The following is a 27,713-nucleotide window of genomic DNA, read 5'->3' as shown; positions in this document are numbered from 1 at the left end:
TATATGACTGTAGATAATCTCAGGTGATTATGTGCTTTATTCAAAGTTAAACGTATCTGATATGAGTTTAAATATAATTTTGTGTGACTTTATAGCTATACTGAAGGCAACAACAGACAGTTTACCTCAGATCTTGAAAATAAATTAAAGCAAAGATGTCCGTTAAAACTGTGAATTCACTGTGAACCAACTAGTGTATTCCATAACAAAGATGTTATCGGTCACTCAGTATGTACATTTAATGATGTTAAAAAGCTTTAATGTTTATGAATTAGATTATAAACTTATCCATTTCGTTGCGAGAGCAGTGCGCTTCCAGAGAGAGCCCGCCCACACACGCATCTGATTGGCTGTGATATTTGATTGATTCTGTCATCAAATTGCTTGTCTCTGGAATCTTGTCGCGTATAGTTAGGACTAGGGCTGGGCGATAATTCAATAACGATAATTATCGCGATATAATTTTCCTCGATAAAACGATATAAAGAGTTCGATAAATGTTCGATATAATGTTTGCGCCAAAAGTGTAATGAAACAACGCGACTTATTTGAATCGCGCCACACTGGACCGTTTATTCGCTCGGATCAAATTTCAAACTGCCGCGCGGCACGAGCTCAGAGCTCACTAGATCAGATGCGTTTAATCAGGCACACGAGCACTAAGCAGCGCAGTGAGATCCAGTGTGAAGCGCTTGAATTCAGCGAAGAACACAAACGACCCTGTTTAAAGTTTAAAGCCAAACAGAAGAAACACTGTGTGCAACAAGACAGTCAGAAGTCTTTTCAGTCTACACATTGCCATTATTTACCATGGATTTACTGTAGTAACAATCACGGCACCATGGTATTGTGGCAGAAATGTGGGATATTCACATTGAATTTTATTACAGGAGTAATGTTATATATAATTATAGTATGTATGTATGGTTAAGCTATAGCATATGTGCGTTTATACTGAATGTTTTTAGACTACTGTTTTTCATACAAATAGGCTAACTAAAAACCATATAGTTATATTTTTACCATGGTATTGATGGTTTCAATTAAAATGATTTAAATGCTTAATTAAATTATGCTACCATGGGAGACCAATGCTTAATTAAAAAAAAAAAAAAAAAACTCGGTCAGATTCAATTTAACCATATAAAACTGAGGTTGCTACAATTTTTACAGATGTTACTGATTTTGATAATGAACAAAAATTTACCTTTGCATCCTAACTCAAGCTACTATCAAATGTGCATTTCTAAGAGACAAAGTGATATTATTATTATTAATATTATCAGGCAACCCAAACCTGTTTCTTGATTTGAAACAATATCACTCATTAGAACATGCAAAAACTAAGAAATACATTTCTCTATTTAGATATTTATTTTGTTAAGGAAAATTAATGGTCTGGTTTTTACAACTTTCACTTAGGAGCAAAAATCTGGCTTTAAACTTGAAAGAAATAAAGATTTGACATTTATCATGATAATTATCGATATCGATTGATATGGATTATATCAAATATATGGAATATATTTGGGCCATATCGCCCAGCCCTAGTTAGGACACACTGTAACCTTAATCTTTTTTTTTTTTTCCACTTAAGTCTTGAAGTCATTTAATGTTGTTGCTTGAGAGGGCAAAGTGATCAACCATAATATCAGTTCTTTTCCGAATATCTCTCAGATAATTATCACTTAGAAAATAAAATATTTGCGGGATGTGAATGGGCATTCTGTTTACTTTCAAGAGAAACTTGAAAAAAAAAAAATTTACTTTTACAGATGCAAACTATACCTTTCGCCCAAAACTATACCTTTAGCCGTTTTGAATTTGAAATAGTTGCTACTTTGTACATCAGTACAAAAAAGTGATGAACTTTTTGATTTTTAATGTTTTTAATTGTTATAAATCCAAAAGCAAAACATGTTAAGAGGACTACATTAGGGAGTGGAAACAGCAAATGAGCCAGTGAGTGATCCTCTCCTGCCATCTACTGGTTATAGTGAGAATATCATGTCATTTTCATTTTTAAGTGTTTCCAACAGGTGGCAGAAATCTTACACTTCAGCATTGCACATTTTCCATGATTTATCTCTATGAGTAAAAAATGAATGAATTAATTAAAAATTATATTTAAAGTGAATTTTACATAGTCCTATAATGTTGTTATTTTATATAAAATGTCATTTAATGTTTTGAGACAAATAAATAACAAATACTATTTAAAAAGAATATACGGGGGGGCAACACTGATCTTGCATACCTCACAGCAAATGTGCAATTGTGCCCCTGAATATACATGAGTATCTTATTAGTATGATATACTTCTTGTGTTGACTGTCCAGTATGTCAGTGGGGTTAACAGAGTACATGAAAAGAGAACATAATACAATTTTTTTTTCTTACTTTTTTTTTTTTTCTTTTTTTTTTATAACCTTGGTATTATTATTTATTGTCAACATTAAACATATCAGGCTTTATCCATGTTACCTATAGTTCACATCTTTTTTTATTTAGTCTCTTTAGTACTAAAGCTTAACACCGTGTTCCAGTGCTTGCTAGAGAAAAGATGCAAGGAGAAAGGTTCAGGGGCAGTATGATAAATCATACAGCATGCAAGTGTTTATACTGTAGTTCTAATTCACCTAACATTAGAGTTATGAAGAACTTCAAAGTTCAATCCTCAATTTCCTAGCAGAGGACGTTTTTAATTAGTCTCTGAGTTTTGATATGCTGTTAAATGTTTAATTGGATCAGGTGTGATCAAAATCATTAGGAGGTGATGCAAATTGTGGTCTGGAATATGTTCAGGACTCTGTGTGCTCTGAACATTGTTAACACTCTTTCGTGACAGAGCCATATGTCTGAGAGTGATGAGCGTGCTTTTCGAAACCAATGCATTGGAATTGCCTTGTAGATAAGAATCAGAAGTTAAAAATGAAACATGGTTTAGTAAATGTGTGTTTCTGCAGGTGGAGAAGGTCTAGATGAGTGTGGTCTACGTTACCTGCTAGCCATGAGGTTACATAGTTGTCTGCTGACATCCCTGCCCCCACTCTACAGGATGCAGCTACTTCATCAGGGTAACACACAATCGCTTACATGCACATATGCACACATCACCATAATCATACTCGGTGGTAAGTGGTTCCCTCAGGTGGTGCTAAAGCTTTTCCAACACCAGTAAAGGAATACGGACACAGCATTGAAGATGGATGTGGAGCACAACCTTTTTTGAACTCTGTTAATCATTTATGGATATATTAATATAAGACATTGGTCTGGTGTATTCAGCAATGGTGCTTGTTTTACCCTTCTCACGCACAAAAAAACAATTGTGGACTTAACCATAAAATTATTTATTCTAAATTATTTTTTGTAATGTGCTGATATTATTCCTGATACTTTTTTTTCTTAATGTAACATGAATTCAACATTATATTACAGTAGGGAAAAAAATAATTGAATCCCCTGCTGATTTTGTACGTTTGCCCACTGACAAAGAAATGATCAGTCTATAATTTTAATGGTAGGTTTATCTGAACAGTGATAGATAGATAGAATAACAACAAAAAAATCCAGAAAAACACATTTCAAAAAAGTTATAAATTGATTTGCATTTTAATAAGTATTTGACCCCTTCGCAATACTTGGTGCCAAAACCCTTTTTGGCAATCACAGAGGTTAGAAGTTTCTTGTAGTTGATCACCAGGTTTGCACACATCTCAGGAGGGATTTTGTCCCACTCCTCTTTGCAGATCCTCTCCAAGTCATTAAGGTTTCGAAGCTGACATTTGGCAACTCGAACCTTCAGCTCCCTCCACAGATTTTCTATGGGATTAAGGTCTAGAGACTGGCTCTAGGCCACTGCAGGACCTTAATGTGCTTCTTCTTGAGCCACTGCTTTGTTGCCTTGGCCATGTGTTTTGGGTCATTGTCATGCTGGAATACCCATCCACGACCCATTTTCAATGCCCTGGCTGGCTTCAATGCCCTGGCCCTGACGGTACATGGCCCCGTCCATCGTCCCTTTGATGTGGTGCAGTTGTCCTGTCCCCTTAGCAAAAAAACACCCCCAAAACATAATGTTTGCACCTCCATGTTTGCCGTTGGGAATGGTGTTCTTTGGGTCATAGTCAGCATTCCTCCTCCTACAAACACGGCGAGTTGAGTTGATGCCAAAGAGCTCGATTTTGCTCTCATCTGACCACAACACTTTCACCCAGTTCTCCTCTGAATCATTGGCAAACTTCAGACGGGCTGTACATGTGCTTTCTTGAGCAGGGAGACCTTCAGGCTTCGTACGGGTGCTTGAAATCCTTGAAAATGCTTGAATTTTGGATAAAGTGCTTAAAAGTGCTTGAAAATGCAGTTGCATTGCAAAAAATAAAATAAAATAAATTTCTTACGGAATACTTCATATAATTTTTTGTACATAAAATAAGCTACAGCTCCGCTCAAGTCTGTGTGGCTGTTGTGTGATCTGTCTGTCTTTATTGACTCGTGCCCTCTGATGGAAACGAGCGGGAGATAAAAACACGTCGGGAGGTTGCCGTTTCAGTGAGCGTTGGCTTGAAAACGACAAATATAAATTATGGTTAAAATAATGTAAAGTCTCCTGTAAATTCTGTTTTTTTTTTTCATGGGAGAGTCTGTGCTTTCAAGTCGTGTAAAAGGTAAGCAAAAATGCCCATGCTCAGTTAAATGAAATATGTTAAGACTGTCACGATTAAAGTGAAATAATAAAATAAACATTTCAAAGTCAAAATGCAGGGCGGGTGTTTTTAATATTAATTTATCTCTGAAGTGAACTGACTGCCTTGGCATTTTCGTTTCATCTCATCGACGTACAGTATACTGTCTGAAAGTATCATTTATGAGCACAGTGCTTCTTTGTGTACAGCCGTTACCGGGGAAACCGCTGTATCAATACAGTTCCAAAAGTGCCACCTAGTGGCAGACAGAACCTCATATTTTAGCCTTTAAACTATTTTTAAGAAATAAAGGAAAGGGAGGAGTCAAAAGTGTAAAGAATTATTTTAATTTAAAGCACACAAGACATCTTACTGTTTAAATGTTTTCGATTTTGGAAGGCTGATTTTTGAATTTTTGAAAGCTTTTTGTTCTGAGCAAAAACAGCAGGCGGGCTTATTGAAAGTGCAAATTAATCCTCTGTCATCAAAGCCGCTGAAAAACAAAATTATTCTTTATACTTCTGACTCATCCCTTTTAGTTATTTCTTAAAAATATTTTAAAGGCTGAAATGTTAAGTTTGTCACTTTATAAAACACATCATATTTTTTGCAGTCATTTTATTGCATTTTATTGCAGTCATTTAATATGTTACCATAGACATTGCCCTTCCCCGCTCATATAGTATTTATTTGATTTGTGCAGGTCTTAAAAAGCCTTACATTTTATTTTTAAAATCCTGGTGGTACCCTGTAAATTATTTCTTTCTTTCTTTTTTATTTTATAATTTATATACTTTATGTTGGCTGTTTATATCATGCAATGCTATATGCAATCCAGACCGGTGGTTTTTAATAGCACAATAACATCTGATTTAAAGTGGAAAAACTCAAGTGTGTGTGTAAACATGTAATTTACCACAGTTTAAAGTGCTGGAAAATCATGAAAATGCACCTTGAAAGTGCTTGAATTTGAATTTGGGAAAGGTGTAAGAACCCTGGACCTTGTGGGCGCTGCAGGATTTCAGTCCTTCATGGCGTAGTGTGTTACCAATTGTTTTCCTGGTGACTATGATCCCAGCTGCCTTGAGATCATTGACGAGATCCTCCCGTGTAGTTCTGGGCCGATTCCTCACCGTTCTCATGATCATTGAAACTCCACGAGGTGAGATCTTGCATGGAGCCCCAGTCCGAGGGAGATTGACAGTTATTTTGTGTTTCCTCCATTTGAGAATAATCGCACCAACTGTTGTCACCTTCTCACCAAGCTGCTTGGCATTGTTCTTGTAGCTCATTCCAGCCTTGTGTAGGTCTACAATCTTGTCCCTGACATCCTTGGACAGCTGGTCTTGGCCATGGTGGAGAGTTTGGAATCTGATTGATTGATTGCTTCTGTGGACAGGTGTCTTTTATACAGGTAACAAACTGAGATTAGGAGCACTTCCTTTAAGAGAGTGCTCCTAATCTCAGCTCCTTACCTGGATAAAAGACACCTGGGAGCCAGAAATCTTGCTGACTGATAGGGGATCAAATACTTATTTCACTCATTAAAATGCAAATCAATTTATAACTTTTTTGAAATGCGTTTTTCTGGATTTTTTTGTTGTTATTCTGTCTCTCACTGTTCAAATAAACCTACCATTAAAATTATAGACTGATCATTTCTTTGTCAGTGGGCAAACGTACTAAATCAGCAGGGAATCAAATATATATATATATATTTTATTTTTTCCCCACTGTATGTTGAATATCAAAGGTATTTGTGGACACATTAACATTGACTGATGTATCATCACCATCCTCCACATGCTGAAAGTTAAAAGTAAAATGCATATTGTTCTTACTCTATTTTACTCTACACTTTGCTATAATGTTTGGGATATTTTCATGTTTAGAAATCTGTGAAGAATTAAATGGTTATAGTGTGAGAGTGTCTAATATGTTAAATATTTTATTCATCTCACATGTTAAAGCGTTTATGTTGACAGCCCTAAAAACACAACTTGGGGTTTGCTATTGTCAAACAAGTTTAGAATTCTGAAGTTTGTGTGTGTATGTGTTTATTGCTGACATTTAGATGTGTTTTAGTTGTGTGTGTTTTTATTTTCTTGCCCTCAGTGCTGCATTCAGCATTCACTTGTTGTTATATAGGGGTAAAAGCCTCAGGTATATCTCTAGTCTTGATGTGAATCGGCCTTTATACTGTGTTTTTGTGTCCAGGTGTGTCCACATGTCACTTTGCATGGGCGTTCCACTCAGAAGCTGAGGAGGAGATGCTGAACATGATTCCTGCCATGCAGAGAGGAGATCCGCAGTGGTCTGAGCTCAGGGCGGTGGGTGTCGGCTGGTGGATCAGAAACATTAACACACTGAGGCGGATGGTGGAGAAGGTGAGGCCACTCAAACATACTTGCACACATAGCATTAGTTACACAAAATATGTTTGTGGATCAATATTCCTATAGAAACCAGTGGTTCCCAGTCCTGTTCCTGAAGGCCCCCTAGCCATACACATTTTGTGTGTCTCTCTCTCTCTCTCTCTCTCTCTCTCTCTCTTTTTTTTTTTTGTAATTTTTATGAAAGCAAATAGATTAGGAAGTGCTCATAAAATCATATGAATATTATTGGCCGATAGAAATGTACCAGAAACAACAAAGGAAGATTCAGGAACATTTTCCTGAAAGAGAATTTCGTTAACCATTATTTAAATATTTTGGTTCCTGCCTTAAAAATCACCAGACTTTGAATATTTTGTTTTCATTGTCTGTTTCACTTTCACTCTCCGTTAAATTAGATTTAATTTCTAATTCATTACATTTTTATTTGTGTGCAGTTCAATTAGTTTCAGTTAAGTTAAGTTTAGTTTAAATTTTATTCAGTTTCTAATCAGTTCAGTGCCTGCTCCATTTTAAGTTTAGCTTTAGTTCACTTTAAAGGTTGGGTAAGTGATTTCTGGTAGCCAATGTTGACATTTGAAAGCACCAAAACAAACACGCCCCTACCCCAAAAAGGTCTCGTCCCTATTTTGATAGCTCCGCCCCACTATACGTACAGCAACGATTAGTTCTGTGAAACAAAGCAAAACAGTGTTACTCACCTATCGAGAAGAAACAAAGCAACCTTGGCGTCCGATCGCACTCCTTGAGTTCCCTTCAGCGCTGGAAAACTGATCCGATATTTACGCGGGGCCTACTTCTTGCCTTATCGTAACACCGTGTCTAAGTCGGACGCGAGCGGCGCGACAAATCCCTGACAGTAAACAACTGTCGCGTCTAGTGTAGACATGGTGTAAGCCTTCTTTGGTTTCACAGACGTTTTCCTCTTGTTTTTTTTTTTATCCGCCATCTCTATCTTTCTGTCGTCGCTCGGCTAATGTCCGTCATGTGCACTGATGAGCGCTCTCTCCTCTGCATCATGAGTAGACACGCCCCTTACTGCTGATTGGTTACAAGTTTGTTTTGGTACTGGGCCCGACTCATTTTTCTAAAGCGTTTTTGAAAATATACATACCCCACCTTTAATTCTTTTCATTTAAGTTCACTTGACATTTCAGTTGACTTTAATTCAGTTTTATTCATTGCATTTCTTTACATTTTCATTTCAGTTGAATTTTCATCTAATTTTACTTCATTTTAGTTGTTTATTATTATTAATATCATTATATACTCATATTTTTATTCAGTTAATTTTAGATCCATTCATTCACATCAAGGACAATAACAATAATATAATTTTAAAAATAATTCTAAGCTATAACAAAAACAGCCCAGAATGATTGCTGGAATCACTTTCAGATCAATTGTATGTAGCTGATGAATGCTAAAAACACTGACAACCAATCACAGTCCATCCTGCTTTAAAAAGCTTGAGCATTTAGAATAACCCAAACCTTATCTTCCATTGGTGTAGACGCTAATATAATTACAGTTATGTTTATAGTCATCGTTCTTGGTGTAAACAGGTCTTATGAGTACTATGGCAATGCTGATATTATAGTTCACCAATAAAAACTAAATCTCTGCTTCTTTTTTTTTTGCATTAGGTAGCCAAAGCAGCATTTCAGAGGCACAATGATCCGCTGGATGCGGCTCTCTTCTATCTGGCCATGAAGAAGAAGGCTGTTCTCTGGGGTCTCTTTAGGTGCCTTAAACTTACTGACTCTTATTCGTAGATACAGTGTTACCTTCACATAGCTGCATCTCCTATGCAGTGTGCTGTTCCCTTGACGCTGTGGGCTCTTAAAATTTCCATCTGTTTATTTATGTATTGATTTCTGTGTAGGTCTCAACACGATGAGAAGATGACCCAGTTTTTCAGCCATAACTTCAGTGAGGACCGCTGGAGGAAGGCGGCTTTAAAGAACGCCTTCTCTCTCTTGGGCAAACAGCGCTTTGAGCAGTCGGCTGCATTTTTCCTGCTCGCTGGCTCCCTGAAAGACGCCATTGAGGTCTGCACTGTCCTATTTGAACTCTGCTGAAATTCATTCCCAGGAGAATATAGAAAGTGTGTGTTGTTGATCTCTTAGATGTGGAGTCTGCTTAGTTTGGTCGTGACGTCATAGAGCGTGTGGTCGTCTGTGAAGAGTGGAGTGTGATATAACAGCCCTGAGCGGTTCAGTTTAGTCAAAACATCACAGATAAACTCCACTGATGGACATATGACAGCTTTAGTTTACCTTGGGCTGGATGTCTGACAGCACACAGTCAAAGCACAGAGATAACACCACTCGTGAGAGATTATGACAGTATATAGGCTGTTAAAATACATGTGTGGAGCTATATTAGGAAAACAAATGAGCTTTGCTTCTGTTGTAGTCTTTTTATTTTTATTTTAAAAATAGACAAATATAAAGTCAGATATAATTATGCAACTCATGAAACTAATCAAAAAGTCCCTAAATTCAAAAGAAAAGGGGGGTATATTTTGCAAGACAATTAAGGCTTTTATCAATATTAAAAAGGTAGAGTGTATCTTTTTTTTGTTTTGTTTCATGTTTTCCAATCAAATATTAGTATACAGTGGGTAAAATAAGTATTGAACACGTCACCTTTTTTCTCAGTAAATATATTTCTAAAGGTGTTGTTGACATGAAATTTTCACCAGATGTCGGTAACAACCCAAGTAATCCATACATACAAAGAAAACAAAACAAATAAGTTCAGAAATTAAGTTATGTGTAATGAAATGGAATGACACAGGGAAAAAGTATTGAACACGCTTACTCAAAATGTATTTAACACTTCGTACAAAAGCCTTTGTTGGTAATGACAGCTTCAAGATGCCTCCTGTATGGAAAAACTAGTTGTATGCTTTGCTTAGGTGTGATTTTGGCCCATTCTTCCACACAAACACAAACAGTCTTCAAAAATTGAAGGTTCCGTGGGCCTCTTCTATGAACTCTGATCTTTAGTTCTTTCCATAGATTTTCTATTGGATTCAAGTCAGGTGATTGGCTGGGCCATTCTAGCAGCTTTATTTTCTTTCTCTGAAACCAATTAAGAGTTTCCTTGGCTGTGTGTTTGGGATTATTGTCTTGTTGAAATATCCACCCTTGTTTAATCTTCATCATCCTGGTACTGTAGGTGTTGGTACTGTAGGTGTTGGGACTGAACCAGCTAATATTAATTTCCACTGACAAGGGGCAGGATTGCTTTCTAATTACTGATTGGCTTTCTATGCCTTGCACCTCCCTTTTTTCATGTGTTCAATACTTTTATTACACACAACTTAATTTCTGAACTTATGTGTTTTGTGTTCTTTGTATGTATGTATGTGTTTGTATGTTACCGACATCTGGTGAAAATTTCATGCCAACAGCATGTTTAGAAATATATTTACTGAGAAAAATGGTGACGTGTTCAATACTTATTTTACCTGCTGTACTAGTATGTAATGTGTCCAAACCTTTTATATTTGACTTTTGAATAACTGTCATTATTTTCAGTATATATTATAATTTTATGTTATTTCTCGTTAGATTTCCAGTGGTGTTTTAAAGTAGAAAAATACATTTATAGTATTTTTCCCATTATAGTATGAGAATTGTGGGTTAAAAGATGTTTAATTGTGATTAGGGCTGGGCGATATGGCCAAAAAAATTTTTTCGTATCAGTCATGGTACATTTTAAGTCTTTGTTTCTTTCAAGTTTAAAGGCAGATTTTTGCTCAATAATTGTAACAACCTCATTTTTATATGGTGAAAGTTAACTAATCTGACAGTTTGAGTTTTATTAAAATTACCCTTGATCTTCCATACATTTAGGCCATGATAACCACAGTTAATCCACGCATATAGCACCTCAATACCATGATAAAAATGTATGATTTCTAGGTGTTTATGAAAAACTAGATACAGTTAGTACTGTATAAATGCACAAGCGCTATAGCTTAATTACAAAAAAATGCTGTAATTATATTTCATTACTCCTTTAATACTGTCACAATACCATGGTGCAGTTAGTGTTACAACAGTAAATCCATGGTGAATGTTGGCAATTTGTAGATTGAAAAGCCTTCTGACTGTATCGTCGTGCAGTGTTTCTGCTATTTGTCAGCGCTGTTTCATCTGGCTTTAAACCTAGTTTAAAGTTAGGAAAATAATTGTGATGAATGTAAATTTACAATGCAATAAAGTGAAAATAAACTTGATATGATTGGTATATGTTCTTGACAAGTTGGTCTGTCTCTCTGATAGGTTTGTCTGGAGAAAATGGAAGACATCCAGCTTGCAATGATCGTCGCTCGTCTTTACGAGGCTGATTACGAAAGTTCCTCCACCTGCCAGGGTATCCTCTACGAGAAGGTTCTTGGCTGCAACAGAGATGGAAGTGGGTTCTCCTGTACCAAACTGCACCCTGACCCGTTCTTGAGGAGCATTGCGTACTGGATCATGAAGGACTACACCAGAGCCCTGGACACACTGCTGGAGCAGATTTACAAAGAGGATGATGAGAACCCTGGTAAGTCGCGTTACAGCAGCTGATTGACTGCTTTAATAAAACAGCATTATGATAACTACCAATAAATACTTTAAATGTTAATAATAATAATCTCAACATGCACCGCTTAGGAAAGACAACTAGTCATGTAACATCTATCAACTACTGAGTAAATTTGTAACTAATCATTTTAATAACAGTGTTTGATACAGAGTGTTTCTATTTTTATTTTATTTTTATTTTTTTTTTTCAGATGTTCTGGTGAAATCGTGTAATCCTGTCGTCTTTAGTTTCTATAACTACTTGCGTGCACATCCTCTGATTATTCGACGGCATTTTGCTAAGCCCGAAGCATCTGGGGTTGCAGTTGGTATAACATCAGAACGCAACAGTGCAGATGAAATAAACCTTATAGAGCGGAAACTCTTCTTCACCACCGCTAACGCTCACTTTAAGGTGGGCTGCCCTCTCCTGGCCCTTGAGGTCTTATCCAAAATCCCTAAAGTCACTAAGAGAGCATCTTCTCTGAGTAAGGGCTCTTCTGTGGCCAATGTCAGTGGTGCCCAACCACAGGAGAACGGAGGAAAGGCTTCAGCTCTCGACTGGGGAGCTCCTGCTGTCCCCAGTCAGGCCTGGGAAGCAGACTCCTCCACTGTACTGGACTGGAGTCAACCGATGGTTAAAATGGAAGGTGAGGGTCTACAGTTGGACTGGGGTGATGATAAGGAAGAAGATGAGGATGAAGAGGGTGGGCTGACCATGAAGAAACCAGAGGTGGTGGATGAGGAGACTAAAAAGCCTTCCAAATCAGCAGCCCTGCAGCATGAAGATTCAACAGGCGAGTCTGAGGTGGACGTAATCGCCGAACAGCTGAAGTTCCGAGCCTGTTTGAAGATCCTCATGACTGAGCTGCGGACGTTGGCAACAGGATATGAGGTGGATGGTGGCAAACTGCGATTTCAGCTCTACAACTGGCTGGAGAAAGAAATCGAGGCCATGCACCACATCTGCAACTATAAGGTTGGTGCTCACCATCTCATTGCAAGATTTTAATCTCAGATTGAACCTTGATTGGGATTTTGATTAAACAAAAAATTGTTTTGAAAATGCACACTGTATATTTTCTACATTAATATTATAACCTAGATTGTGAATGTTTTATCTATACAGATCTTTCATTTTGATTATGCTTATTCTAAATATCATAACTGGACCTTCCAGTGAAAACTCCAATCATGTAGTCCACTTAAACATACACATAGATAGAACAAAGTCCCTGCTTTACATTTTTTTCATAATTTGTTACACTTGGATATACATTACAATACAGAAGAAAAGATCTGTTGCTAGTTTCATCGCAACTTTAATATTTTTTTTAATTATTTCGAAGGAACAGCAATTGAAGCTGATGCTAAATGCAAGATATAAAATACAGTAGAAAGCTAGTTTAAAATAATTTCTGCACTTTTCACTAAATGAACACAAGCAATAATATTTAGTTAATTTATATGCAAAGTAACGATATATAGTAATAAACAGCAATATGTAACTACATGAATTATTACTAAAGCATTTAAAGAATGTAAAATACAGAGAAGTCTGAGAATGATGAATTAATTTGCGAGTGATTCATTGAAATGCACAGTTCAAAAGAACTGAATCCTTAGAATAAATTGAACTGCTGCAGTTTAACTCCAAGACGCAATTAAAATCTGCTAGGAAGAGCGAAACTAGTGTACCGAAAGTCTAGGAAGTGTAATTGCTTATTAGTCCAACAAAATGATTGCAAAATCCATGATGTTGATTAACTGTATATTTCCAGAAAAATATTATCCAATACTTACTAAACCTTTAATATACATCCCTGATCTGTTTTGGATATTCTGATATGTCAGTTTGAAGGCAAAGAGGCTGCAGGTCAGCTGGAGAAGTGGGGTGAAGATGGATCTCTGGACCTGGAAGACTCACAAATCCGGGGTGAAGCAGGTGCATACGAACGTCATCAGATGGAGCGACGGCGTCTGCAGGCCAAGCAGCTGCATGCAGAGCGGAGGAAAGCCTGGCTGAGAGAGAATCAGGCTCTGCTCAGAGTCTTCCTCAGTTACTGCAGTCTACACGGAGCCAAGGGTGGAGGAGTGACGTCTGTTAGGATGGAGCTACTCTTCCTGCTGCAGGAATCGCAGCAAGTGTGTCCTCACATGATGGTTTAACATGTTGATTGATTTATATTGTGGTTGGTTGGTTGAGTATATTCTCATGTTATTTGTTGGTTGGGTGTCCTCAGGAAATGACAGTGAAGCAACTTCAGTCGCCACTCCCCCTCCCCACCACTCTGCCCCTGCTGTCAGCCAGCATCGCCCCCACCAAGACTGTCATCGCCAACCCTGTCCTGCACCTCAGAAACCACATACATGATATTCTCTACACCGTTGTCCAGATGGAGGCTCCGCCACACCCAGACATACTGGACGACCGGGTGAGAGACACACAGATAGACTCCCTCACAAATAGAAAGATTGTATGAAGTGTGTGCGTCTGCTAATATGTGCATGTGTATTTCAGGTGAATGCTTTACACACACTCGCTGCTTCTCTATCGGCTTGTATCTACCAATCGCTGTGTGACAGCCACAGCTACAGGTACAAACATCCCCCAACTGATAAACTGCACTGATTGTAAAGATGTTGTAGCTGCTTAGATGGTCTGACTATTCTGAATGGCATACCATTCTTGTAACTTTTACATATGCACACAGTCACTGACTTATGCCCTCCTGCTTGTGTGTGTGTTCAGCAGTCAATCGGAGGCCAATCAGTTCACAGGGATGGTGTATCAGGGGCTGTTACTGAGCGACAGGCGTAGACTTCGCACTGAGAGCATCGAGGAACATGCAACACCCACCTCTGCCCCTGCACAGTGGCCAGGTAACACATCAGATTTGACTCCACAGAACACATGTAGAGAAATAGCACATTCAGACTCATCCTCGTCTGTAATGACTCATTCTGTATGGAGAGGAAAGAAACATCTGACTATTACCCTATTTCTCTATTTGTTCCATTTATTAATAAAGTCCCTGGTTGTCAGACTGATGATGAAAATCAATATTAACCAATAATCTCAATGCAAACTCTCAAATAGATCTGATTGCATGTGGGTAGACAATGCTCATCTTATGAATTTTATTTTATTTTTTTAAACCACCAATATTCTTTTTTACATTATGGAAGTTAATAATAGATAATAGATGGAGAGATTGAATGTATGGATAAATAGGTGGATGGATGGATGATCTTCAGAAAGATCACGTAAGATTGGATGGGTAAATAGATGGACAGACGGAGTGACAGATTGATGAACAAAATGGTCAGGAAGATGATGGATACTGTATATTGGATGAATGAATAAACGGATGGATGGATGGATGGATGGATGGATGGATGGACGGATGGATGGATGGATGGACAGATAGATAAAAGAATGATTGGGTGCGTTTACAGACAAATAGATGAATGGATGGTCAGATATATGACTGAGAGAATGGATGGATTAATGAATGGATGAATGGACAGACAGATAAATGGAAGAGAGATTGGCTGGATGAACGAGTAGATAAGAAGTGGATAGATGGATGGATGGATGGATGGATGGAGGGTCAAATGGGCGGAGAGACTGATGGATGAGAGAATGAATTGGATAGAAGATATGTTGGATTGATGAATGGATGGAGAGACTGATAGTGGAGAAAATTCATTTATAGAAGATATGATTGGATGGGTGGACGGATGGATGGAAGTTCGGATGGATGGACGAACAGATAGATGGAGGAGAGAGAACAAACAGATGAAGGATGAACTGGATGGACAGATCGTTGGATGGCTGGATGAATGAATGAACAGTTAGGTGGAGGATAGATTTATTGATTGGAAGGATGGATGTATAGAAGTATCCAAGAACAAATGGATACAGGGTATATGTCTGGATAGGTGGGGGAAAAAAATTATTTCCTTTTACCCATCAGCCATCACTGGCTCATTGTGTATGTTTTCTCTCTCTCAGGTGTGTCTTCTCTGATCAGTCTGCTGGCGTGTGCTCAGGGTGATGATTACATTCGTCTGAATGTCATGCTGTGTGAGGCAGTGGTGGCCGTGTATCTCAGTCTGCTGATTCACGGTCTCGGCACACACTCTGGAAACGAGCTCTTCCGGCTGGCCGCTCATCCTCTCAACAACCGCATGTGGGCCGCCGTATTTGGGGGAGGAGCCAAACTTATTGTCAAACCCAAGCGGCCACCTGAAATCACTCCAGGTGAGTCTTCAGCCCTGTCAGAGAAGTTTGTTGATGTTGCGATTTGTCAAATCTGTAAAGAAAGTCATAATATGTATTCAACACACAGCCTTTGTCAGAAGTTCAGTAGCATTTTTAAATATATGTAAGTTAAGAGTTTTACAGTTTTTAAGTTAAGTCAAGTGCCCCAGGTAATTTTTTTTAAACATCTTAAAAACTGTCTGGGTCCTGCAGTACATAATTAGATTTCCTCCCCTGTTAGCTGCTCTCAAGGCAGCAGGGTCCAAGGGGTCAGAGGGTGTAAAGGTCAGAGATTCTGACCCACCGACCCTGACCGTCAATCAAGAACCGCCTCAGACTGAGGCGGCTAACCATAGTAACATGACTGTGGAAACAGCACAGCTGGAGAGCTGTGAGTAAAAGCTCAGAGGCACTTCCTCCACAGAGGAACAGGAAATGAGATAGGAATGATGGACCTCCAGTGTTGTATCAATTAGCACACAAGTCCAGTGATTGAATATATTGGTAACACTTTTGCAGTTGCAAAATTTACTAAATTTTAAATGATCATATATATTTCAGTAAGGTAACTACTGTAGTTAACATGACCTAACAATGAAAACGGCTTCTAAAGAATTTATTAATCTTAGTTAATGTTAATTTCAACATTTACTAATACAGTGTTTCCGTTACATTCATTCTGCAGCTTCTCAGTGACATCATAGTGATCCCGCTCACATCATTCACAGTCGAGGAATTAGCAGTTGTGGTTAGAAGGGATATATCTACAACTGGAAACTAACAATGAATTAAATTTTCTACCTATTAGTGGTCTACACCTACCCCAACCCTAAACCTACCCCTTACAATAATGCAAAAACAGTAATTGTTGTACAGTGTGACAAAAATGATGCTAAATTAATGTGCGCATGCCCAGTCTCCGCAGCTGTAACCAGAATAAGCAGCGGAGACAGAGCGGGACTTGAATCTCAGCGCGGGATTGTGGGTATTGGGCATAATTCTACTCATTCCCACAGGTTCCCACTTATGATGCGAAGACAGATGACGGAATGTTTCATTTGCTCGTTCTTTTGAGTAGAGCTGACAGCTTATCAGAATTCTCAGCCTGAGTCCGACTGGAGCTCATGTCATTTTTTCTTTTTTCTTTTTTTTTTCTCTCTCTCTCTCTTTTCCTCTCTTCCCAATTACACAGTTGTTGCAGCCATTAAAATAGTTCAGTTTTGTTTTTAATGGTGCAATGGTTATATTTACTTTAGTTTCTTTATTAAGTTAATTCAGAAATATGTTAGAAACCGTTTTTGTTTGTTAAATTCAAGTTTTTGTTTTTTAAAGTAACAACCAAGCGGCCAATGTCAGACAGTGAGTTGATCATAGGCTATGTTTGATCAATTTAGTCTTCTCAAATCATCATGACTTGCCTAAGATAAAATCTATAGATCAGTGTTCACCAACGTGGTGCCCGCGGGCACTTGGTAGACTGCATGGAGTCTCTGAGTCGCCCGCCAAGAACGTTCTATAAATAGCCTGAATTAGCGCTGGGCGATAAATTATATCATATCGAGATTATGATAAAATTTATGTTAATAATGATGGACATTTTTACTCAATATGGATTAATCTAACATCCTATCACACAACAGAAATAAATGTTACAGCAGCCAGTCAGCGCATGTCGCTAATAAGTCTGCATGTTCTATGTTTCTCTGTGTGAACGCGTGGAGAAGTTTCGTCTGATACACAAACTCAAACACACGTTTGTTTTCTCGTGGTGTTTTCAGAATCTGCGTCTCAATATATGAGGACATGAACACATGAACTTCATCTCCAGAGCTGCTCTGAGAGTCACTTCACCAGCTTTATGCAGTTTCATTTGAGAAAAATTACCGCTGAAATACACACTGAAACTAAAACTAAAACTGAAAGACCTTCACAACAAACCGTCAAAATAAAAGTCCGGTTTAACTTGAAATTATGACCGAATATATTACTACTGTATACTAAAATGCAATTATCAAAGTAATAATAATAATAATATTATTATTTTTAAGGAATATCATACAACCAAGTTATTTTTTATCATTATTAATTTATACAGTTCTGTTGTGCATCATCTTACCTGATAAAATAAAAATGCAATGTTTTGTTGTATATTGATTTTCATTTGATTACATTTTAAAAGACTGATTAAATTGTTAGTTTTATTAATTCATTTCACTAGGCATGATAAATGATATGATAAATTTGTACTGAATCATAAAACACAGAATCCATAATAAATCAAATGGAAAACAGAATTTAGGGGAAAATAAAATGCATTTCATGGGGCCCTAAATTAAACCGTAGCCCCCTTTGTGGAATTTAATTGTGAACAAAGTTATGTTTACCTTCATTCTCAAGGTCTAACAAACATGTGGAAAGCATTTCCTTCCCCATTAATGGTAAATTAATATCATGATAAATATCAATATTGTATGATATGGAAAAGAAATATTGTGATTTTTTTTTTTTTATAAATCTTTCTGGAATATTTTCCTGGATTGATAAAAAATAAACATTTTAAATGCTTGTGAGAAATCATTAATGTTTATTAATGGCAAGATATCAAGATATTTAAAAAAAAATATATATATATATATATATATATATATATATATATATATATATATATATATATATATATATATATATATATATATATATATATATATATATATATATATATATATATATATATATATATATATATATATGTATATATAAACTTAACTTAAAGCATATCACAATGATAATTTAAATGTTTGACCTAGATAAATGTGCGCTATTAGATCATATATATCATCATATCCAATAATTTGTGCAGAGAGTGGAAGCTAAAGCGCACTCTGCAGGACATGGAGGCGCCATTGCCATCACTTGCATTTTTTTTCTTAATCACAGTGGAAACTTAAAATATGCTGTCATTTTTGCTCATACAGATAAGACTACATCATTTGGAACTGTAAAGGGTGACAACTCACTTTGAGATTTGAGATTCACTTTGAGTCACTTTTGGGGGTCATCACTTTTGAAAAGATAGACTGGTCTTATTTGTGTTGGAAAAGTAAGACTGATAACCACTTGGCAACTGCTAATAAGTTTTGTATAGTATTTTCTTTACTCTTTACTAAACTATCTAAAAAGGGTAATATTGTATGTATTTGAGGTCTGAGATGTGGGAACAGGGAAGAGAGAGAGGGCAAATGTTTTGCATTTTAGCTCTAATCAGCCAATATTGTCATAAATAGCTTGCATAGCGCTTCATCTTTTATAACATGGGATTTTGACCAAATATATTCAATCTTGATTTTTGCACAAGGTGTTTACAGTTAGAGACATATAACGTAATAAAAAATATTTTTAAAAATACATTAAAGTAACTACAATTGAGCATGTGAAACAAATATCTTTTTTTTTTAAATCCATGTGGAGCATGCCCCCGGTTCTCACCTTTTTCCCCCTTACCTGTTTGCATCTCTGGGATGCGCTTTTTGCCGTCTCAGTCTCTGTGAACAGAAGCGCTTCACAAAAATGTACCGAAACTCAGTGAATACTTGCCTCACAGTCATGATAAATATATCTAAAGAAAGCTTTTAATTACTACTTTTAAACAAAATAATTCAAAGTGAAAACAAAAACTCTGATTATGTAATCCGTAAAGATGCATTTCGCTCTAAATGGTGGTCAAATGAGGAGATGGCGAGTCAGCATCTTTGAGACACTGACTCAGAAAACACTAGTTTATTAATACCCATTTCAAATATCTCCTTACTATTTCCCCCTGACACATTCATAGTAATTACTTTTGCTGGGGATTCGCGGCAAGCTTTAACCTATCGCGTGCACTTAAACATGGAACGGATCGCAAGCTCACTACTGCTACTTAAAGAGACAGCAGCCTAAATAAACCTGTTGCTGTCTCATTACTGTTTATTTATGCAGTGAAGACTATCCAGTATTATTTTACAGTTGAGTAGATTATTCAGTTTCTGTAGTAATTCTGTGCCTAAATAGTATAGTTAAACTTAAAGTAGCTACTGTTAATTTAATTTTTATTTTGTTTTTTTGTTTTTTGTTCTTATTTTATTATTTACCATTTACTTGTGTTTTTTAGTGAAAATAAATTCAATTCTGAGTTTGAGTACATGTGATTCTTGGGTGTGGAGGGGGCGTGGCCTGCCACCACAGCTGGAAAAAATCCTAGAGGAAACACTGTAATATATTATTAAAATCAAAAATTGTATAATTTAACATGTTTGAGCTAAGATGACCTAAATATAAACTGTTGTATTTTTATTAGCTAACATTTATCTAAAATTGAACAATGAACCTTATTAGTGTTACCCATGTATTCTAGATGGCAGGACGTGTGTGTCATTGCCTGTTCATGTGTGGAGAGGTGCTGCGTGCGTTTGCAGTGATGTTTGTTCTTTTTTTATGTTATATTTCATTATTTGTTACTTCATCTGTCTGTGTTTTCATTCAGTCTTTTTTGTGTTTGTGTGCATATTTTACTTTTGTGTCTCTATTTCATCTCATCATCTCATGTTTGTTTGTGTGTGTGTGACCATAACAGCCAATTTGGAGTCAAACAGGCAGACAGAACTGCAGTCTGAGAATACACCAGGTACACACTCCCTTCACTTGACTCTCTGTTCAGCATTTTAGCCTGTTTTAAACTCTAGTCTAGATAGTAGGTGTGTGTGTGTGTGTGTGTGTGTGTGTGTGTGTGTGTGTGTGTGTGTGTGTGTGTGTGTGAGTGAGTGTGAGTGAGAGAGAAATAGAGAGAGACAGCCGGCCTCCCCACTGCGTGTAGAGATGTGGTGATGAGTGCCTCAGGTTCAGGTGCACACCAGCTGTCTGAGGTCAACATGCAGGGAGTTTGTTCTGTTCTCTTTCTGTCTGAACCGATGAGACCTTTATAGTGGAACCAGTTTGATTATACTTACTTTTTAAAGGGCACGTTGTAGAAAACGGTAACATTACATTACATTGTTTATAAGCTGTTTACTGATGTTTTTTCTGTGGTTGAAACATTGATTAAATGAGATGATACATATTTTAATAAGTTGCACTATTACTTCAGCATTCCTTCTGATGTTAATTTAAATGTTAAAAATTAAATGTTATATATAGTAGATGAGTTTGTGTGCTTCATGCTTCCGCTTGAACTGAGGCAGCTACAGCAATCTGCCATGTCAAACTGGTATTTGACATTTTTAGGGTAAAACTAACTCTTTCATTTAGTTGCCAGCATTTAATTTTGCTAATTTTAGTTTTTCATCTAATATTTATATTTTATTTCATTTTTATCTAAATTACCCAAGTCCTTCTTAACAGGGAAATGTTGTAAAACCTAGAATATTACCCCATTAATTGTCTGTAAATCCAAAATCTAGTGTTTCCAAACGGGAAAGTGTTTCTGGGGTCACATAAAAACACCACATTTATAAAACAGTGTAAAATAACCCAGTGATTAAGATTTTGTTTTCATACTTGTCGGCTCTTCGCAATTTGTCAAGGTGTTGTCTGGCAGCACTCAAAGAGAAGTTATTTTGATCAACAAAGTAAAATTAATCTGTCTGTTTCCCTAGCAGCACTTTGTTTCAAAATACCCCCACACACACACACACACACACACACACACTCGCTCACAGACTCTTACTGCAAGAATTTCTCTTTGAACATGACTTCTGAAGGATGATGTTTTGAGATGATTCTTCTCTTCAGATGTGTCCTCCCTTACATTTGAGATAAACATTCCACACTATCAGAATCAAAAAGCGCTTTAAATGCTAATGAGACGCCCTTCAGTTCAAAAGAAAGCACATCAACAAAGATAGAGAGAGGCTCTTCATACACCAAACACCTGAAGAAATGAGATACTGGACTTCATTTGTAAGCTACATTGCAAAAGCTGTTTGTACAGGAAAGCTTTTGGTCTAAAGCATCTCTCTTTTTCTGTGTGTGTTTCTGTGGGTTTGTTATATATGGCTCTAGTAGCATCTCATCAATGTTACTGACAAGAATACTAATACTCCTTAATCTAAAACAAAATCAAACACCCACAATCATAATCACTATTAGAAACCAAAAACTGGTTATTTTTCAGAAATTTTGAAAATACTGGAATTAATTAAAGGGGTCATATGATGTTGCTAAAAAACACATTATTTTCCACATACTGTACATTATTGTTGCTCCTCTATGCCCCGCCTTTCTGAAACGCGCTGATTTTTACAAAGCTCATCGTTCTGAGAAGCAAAGTGTGCTCTGATTGGCCAGCTATCCAGTGCGTTGTGATTGGCCAAATACCTCAAGCGTGAGACAGAAATGTTACGCCCCTTACCGTATTGTGATGCCGTGTCCCGGGCGCAACAACACAAACAATAAAACCCATTACAAACGAGGCATTTGTTGCATCCAGTGGGGACATAATTACTTGTTATAATGACTTATACTGTCTTTTTACGCGTCGTGTTGCATCGCGCCACGTAAACATTACCATGTCTGCATTTGTGATCGGAGTAATGACAAGTGCTACTCTACACAGCTCAAAACTTTCTTTTCAATCATCAGTGGCAAATTCTTTAAATATGAAAACATACTTACAGGCTGTGAGTCAGAAGCGTCAGACTGTCCTTGCAAAGTTGGAATTGCCCCACTTTATAGTGGAAATAGTCCTCCATAAAATGTGATGCACACACTCGAATATTTGGGTTGAACTGTTCTGGAACAGTGTTGTAAATACAGCTTAACCACTGATTTCTAGTTGTGTCCTCTTTTGGAAGCCCAAAGTACAAAGTAGTTTCGCTTGCACAACAAAACACAGCATCTCCAGGACATGGCAACAATACTACAGCGAGAATAAAAGTCCCGCCTTCTTTCTTTGCCTATACATTCAGGCGGTGTTTTGCAAATCTCCCCGTACCATGATGTAGACGTTGGAGACGTGTTTGAATGAGCCGTTTTAGGGGGGTGTGGTCGAGTCTTAACTTTTATAAAGAATATCTCTTTGGTTTTGAGACCTTAGTCTTTGCAACTTCAGGGATCTCATCTATGCACGAACAGCTTGTAACACTCTAAAGAGAAAGGAAAACTTGAAATTGCATCATATGACCCCTTTACGTATTCATAATGTGATATTTGTGTTCCATAAATAGGTTCTTGAACATGCGTTTTCCAGAAATAAATGAATCAATCAGAAAGATTTGTGAATCACTCCTAAATCTTATTTACTTTATTTTATTAATTATATAATTATTATTAATTGTTATTAAACATGTTATTGTATTTGTTATTTAGTTGTACCCGATGAAGCGAAACAGGATAATGGGGAAGGTTTGTTTTTTTGACAGTGTGCTGTGGTGTGTGTATGTATTTGAGCAGTTTGATATCATGCCATACTCTCTGTAAGTTCACAGGGACCCTCTCAACTTTATTACTCATGAACCAGCTGCACGACCTGCTGTGAAGCTCAATCAAATGATCAACCACCTGTTTATAGTAGATGTGTTTAATCATGGTCGTCTGCTCTTATTTTAGGATCAGTTTGTGTTCAAACAGGATTCTTTTCATAGTTTCTCTAACTTCTGCTCTGTCGGTTTATTGGCATGACTTTTTTCAACGTTTTTAAAATATTTTACCTCTCTGGCTGTGTTTGGAATAGGGCAGTAACTTACTGCTTACTACATACTACGCAGTTTATACGTGATGCTAGGAGTCAGCAAATGGTGGCCACCTATCATTTTGAAAATAAAAATTTATAATTTAGCATTTTTAATAAAATTTTATCAAGAAAGAGATTGCAGTGAAAAGTTGCAGCAGAGATTTCTTCAGATTAATTTGTGAAACTGGAAATGGAAGGTCGAATTGAGTTTATAGCGTTGTTGGATTCAGTATCCTGCGCAGTACACATACTGCATACTACTTTTTTTTTTTTTCTGAAGTAGTAGCTAGTATGCCATTCCAAACATACCTATTTCTTTTTCTTCTTGATGTATATAAGTATTGGTACATGTCTCTCACTCTCCGTTTCTCTCTCCTTCAGCATTACCTCCCCCAACCCCTCCCGCTGAGGATGTCGACCGACAGCGACGCAGGTTTAACATGCGCATGCTTGTTCCTGGACGTCCCGTTAAAGAGACTCCTGCCACACCTCCGCCCATCCCTGTAGAACGGCCCACCTACAAGGAGAAATTCATTCCACCTGAGCTCAGCATGTGGGATTACTTTGTGGCCAAAGTGAGACTGCATCTACTGCTTTATTTACACAGGATAAACTGATTTATGAAAAAAAAATATGCACTGTATATACAAAAACATAAGCAATTTTTTGTTCCAAGTACACACATCCATCACATTTGTATCAGTTTATAAGTCTGAAAAGCAGTTATCAGAGTGTCTGTCTCATTGCTCTCTCTGTGTGAATGTGTTTGTGTTTCCTCCAGCCTTTCCTTCCTCTCTCTGACAGCGGGGCGCTGTATGATTCAGATGAGAGTGGTGGTAGTGACAATGAAGATGATGATGATGCCTTCCTCTCAGACACACAGATGACCGAACATTCTGAACCAAACTCCTACAGGTGAGATTATAACCATCAAAAAAGTTAAGAAGGATCGTTACAATCTCAATCGAAACTAGCTCTTTTCTTAAAGCCACTTCACTAATTTGTGAAGCTCAATTATCTTTTGCTGCACATCAGAAATAGATTCTTTGGTTTTTCTCATTGTGATGGATGATTAAGGGAATTTGGGCTTTGTTTTCCCTCCTATTTATATTTCTGTGAAACAGGAAGCCATGGCTGGATAATTCCATGTTCATAATCACCCTGGAGTGCTCAAAATTGTGAATATGAATGGGAATATACTTCAGAGATGTTTTACTCATAAGAATTTCTAGGGGTGCCAATAATTGTGTCCAGCGTGTATTTGAGAAAAAAATTTATTTCATAATGATATTTCCCCCCATTTTAAATTCTTATTATCCAATGAAAGGTTAGATTTTTGTGATTTTTTTAAATAAAAGATCAAAAGGATTAACAATGCAGATTAATTTTCACAGCCGCCTTTGATCATATTTACCAAGGGTGCTGCTATTTTTGGCTATTACTGTATATTGCTCTATTTATCGTCATGGATTTTATGAACGATTTGTGCAGGAATGCATTCTGCTTGTATTTCAATGCTGAAACTACCTTTTAAAATTATATTAAAATGAACTATAGTAAATGTGGTGTTTAGTGAAAGACATTGGTCCTATGTGCACCAGAATACATGTTTCATATATCATATAAGTGTGTAGACTGAAGGATGTTTGTGTGTGTTTGTGCCTTTGCAGTTGGTCTCTGATTCGCCTAGTGATGGTCAAACTTGCCCTGCACAATGTCAAGACATTCCTGCCCCTGACAGGACTGGACTTCACAGGTGCATGAGTAGTAGAAATGTACTCTAACATGCTCAAACTTTCAGAAAGTAAACTAAATAATTCACTTCCATTTCCTGTGCCTCTTTGTGTTGTCTTAGAGTTGCCAGTGACATCTCCCCTGGCCAATGCTGTGCTGAAAACACTGGAAAACTGGGAACAGATTCTCTTGGAAAAAATTAACAAATTTGATGGCCCTCCACCGAACTACATCAACACCTACCCCACGGACCTCAGTGCAGGTGGAGGACCAGCTATACTCCGACACAAAGCCATGCTAGAGCCAGATAACACACCGTTCAGGTGAGTATTTGCTCCGGGTGTCTCAATTAAACCGAAGACTTACTGAATCTTTAAAAAATTATGTATACGTGTATACAACTGTACTTCTGTTTTGTTTTTGTTTGTTTTTTTTTTTGTTTTGTTTTTTTATCAGGTCAAAGCACCGTTTCTCCTTCCCTGCTCGCCGTCTGTGGCATTTTCTGGTCAAACAGGAGGTGCTCCAGGAGACTTTGATTCGCTACATCTTCACAAAGAAAAGGAAGCAGAGTGAGGTAACTACAGAATACAGGGGTTGGACCAGACTAGGGGTGTGCCCGAAGCCGAATACCTTATTCGGAAAGGCACGGACAATGGCTTCGAAAACGAATAATGGATAACAAATAATTCTGCCCGAATATTCGGCTGAGGCTGCAGCACAGTCTGGTGTTTGCTAGATAACAGGTGAGCCAGGGGATCAGCACGATTTTACACAAACCTCTAAAGTCACGCAATGATGAGTGTGTGAAGTAAATGTATTTGAACTTAATGAATGAAAAGAGCGCAAATCAAACACCGCTTGCTGTTGCCGCTCCGTGCCTCTCCGAAAATTAATCTGCATTGTCTCAGAAATCAGAGCTTGGCAAGAGTAATATCAACTAAAATAATACATCATACACGTTCTATTATTTGTGTATATTTAAAAGGCAGTGATTTAAACCTTATAGGCTACGATATGATACACGAATGAATGGACTAAGCACAGCACAATCACCAATCAAACAACCACGTTGCACGTCTCTCGAAAACCAAACCAGCTCTCTGTCAAGAATAGGCTAATAATCAGCTTAGATACAGATACATTTTCTACTAGGCCTACATGTTTGCTTCTTTATCTTTTGCTGGTTTGCGTGGCACAGGCACATTTGTTTAGTAAAGTAAAAAAAAAAAAAAAAGACTGCTTAAAGAGTTCCTCGTAATGAAAAAGTGCACCTTGAATTAATTCAGTCGTGTTCAGATGATTACTAAACGTTTGTCATGAAAGCTCTCTACTTGTATGATCAATTTATTTTTAGAAATTAATTTTATATTTTAGAACACTGAATAGGGCAAATAGTCGAAATACAAATATTTTTCCATAGGCAATAGCTACTGTTCTCTTTTTTTTTCCCCATACTTTTCCAGACCTGCAAATGACTTAAGTGAAATACTTCTTTTAAACTGCGCAGGAACCGGTGAGCCAAAGGAAATCATGTTGTTTTACATAAACCTCTAAAATTACAACGTAGTAACAAGTGTGTGAAGTAAATGTATGTTAACTCTATGAATGAAATAAGCGCAAATAAAATAACAGTGTTGCACTTGCCTTTTTCCATGCATTTCCTGGAAATTACTTAAATCAATTTCCATATTTCTAAATTGCATAGGATCCCTTACAGTTTTAATTAGAATATATTTAAATATTTATTTATCGGATCACGAAAGGTCCCCAAAATGGGACTCGAACTCACGTTCCCTGAAGCATAACCGCACTACATCTCGAAGCACTGCCTATACAAGGGTATCGGCTCCGACAGTAAGAAGATATTTAAATAAACGTTATAATCATTAAAAAATATATTTTAGTTAAACATGGCATATTTGTTCAGTGATAACTACGGGGGGGAAAAAGAAAGGTTGTAAAACCTTTTTTTTTTTTTTTTTTATGCTTTATTAATTCAATGCGTAAAACCATAGACATAACGGTCTTATCAAGTGTAACTGTACGAAGTTCCGGTTCAAGCTCTGCCTACTTCCGGTTCTATCCGAATACAGATACAGACACAAATAATTTTGTGATTGTTACAGATACAAATACTGCCTTCGCTGCACACCCCTAGACCAGACACTGACAGAATAAATGGGGCACGAGAGATTTTTAAAAAGGCAGGACCAATCGTAGTTATTTGACCACCCAGCGTCAGTTACGTCGATTCACTGCCATTAAAAAATACTCTCTCATGCACTCATGAGATCCATCAGGTGTGAACTTCAGAATCTCGCCGGAAGTATTAAGTCATCCAGG

At 37.2% G+C, this 27,713-nt stretch overlaps 1 protein-coding gene across 1 annotated transcript in view; it reads left to right on the top strand.

Moving 5' to 3' along the window:
• Positions 1-27,713, top strand: part of dmxl2 (Dmx-like 2) — a 73,157-nt gene that overhangs the window by 30,617 nt on the left and 14,827 nt on the right. Inside the window, 17 exon segments of the mRNA XM_058752081.1 lie at positions 2,967-3,077; positions 6,906-7,075; positions 8,728-8,825; positions 8,967-9,132; positions 11,380-11,644; positions 11,877-12,643; positions 13,519-13,809; positions 13,908-14,099; positions 14,186-14,262; positions 14,420-14,547; positions 15,683-15,931; positions 20,544-20,594; positions 24,018-24,211; positions 24,418-24,551; positions 25,307-25,392; positions 25,492-25,693; positions 25,827-25,944. Coding sequence (XP_058608064.1) covers positions 2,967-3,077; positions 6,906-7,075; positions 8,728-8,825; positions 8,967-9,132; positions 11,380-11,644; positions 11,877-12,643; positions 13,519-13,809; positions 13,908-14,099; positions 14,186-14,262; positions 14,420-14,547; positions 15,683-15,931; positions 20,544-20,594; positions 24,018-24,211; positions 24,418-24,551; positions 25,307-25,392; positions 25,492-25,693; positions 25,827-25,944 — 3,299 coding nt within the window.

This window comes from Onychostoma macrolepis, chromosome 18 (assembly GCF_012432095.1).
Source record: "Onychostoma macrolepis isolate SWU-2019 chromosome 18, ASM1243209v1, whole genome shotgun sequence".
Classification (NCBI taxonomy): Eukaryota; Metazoa; Chordata; class Actinopteri; order Cypriniformes; family Cyprinidae; genus Onychostoma; species Onychostoma macrolepis.
This window is presented reverse-complemented; position numbering and strand designations above follow the sequence as displayed.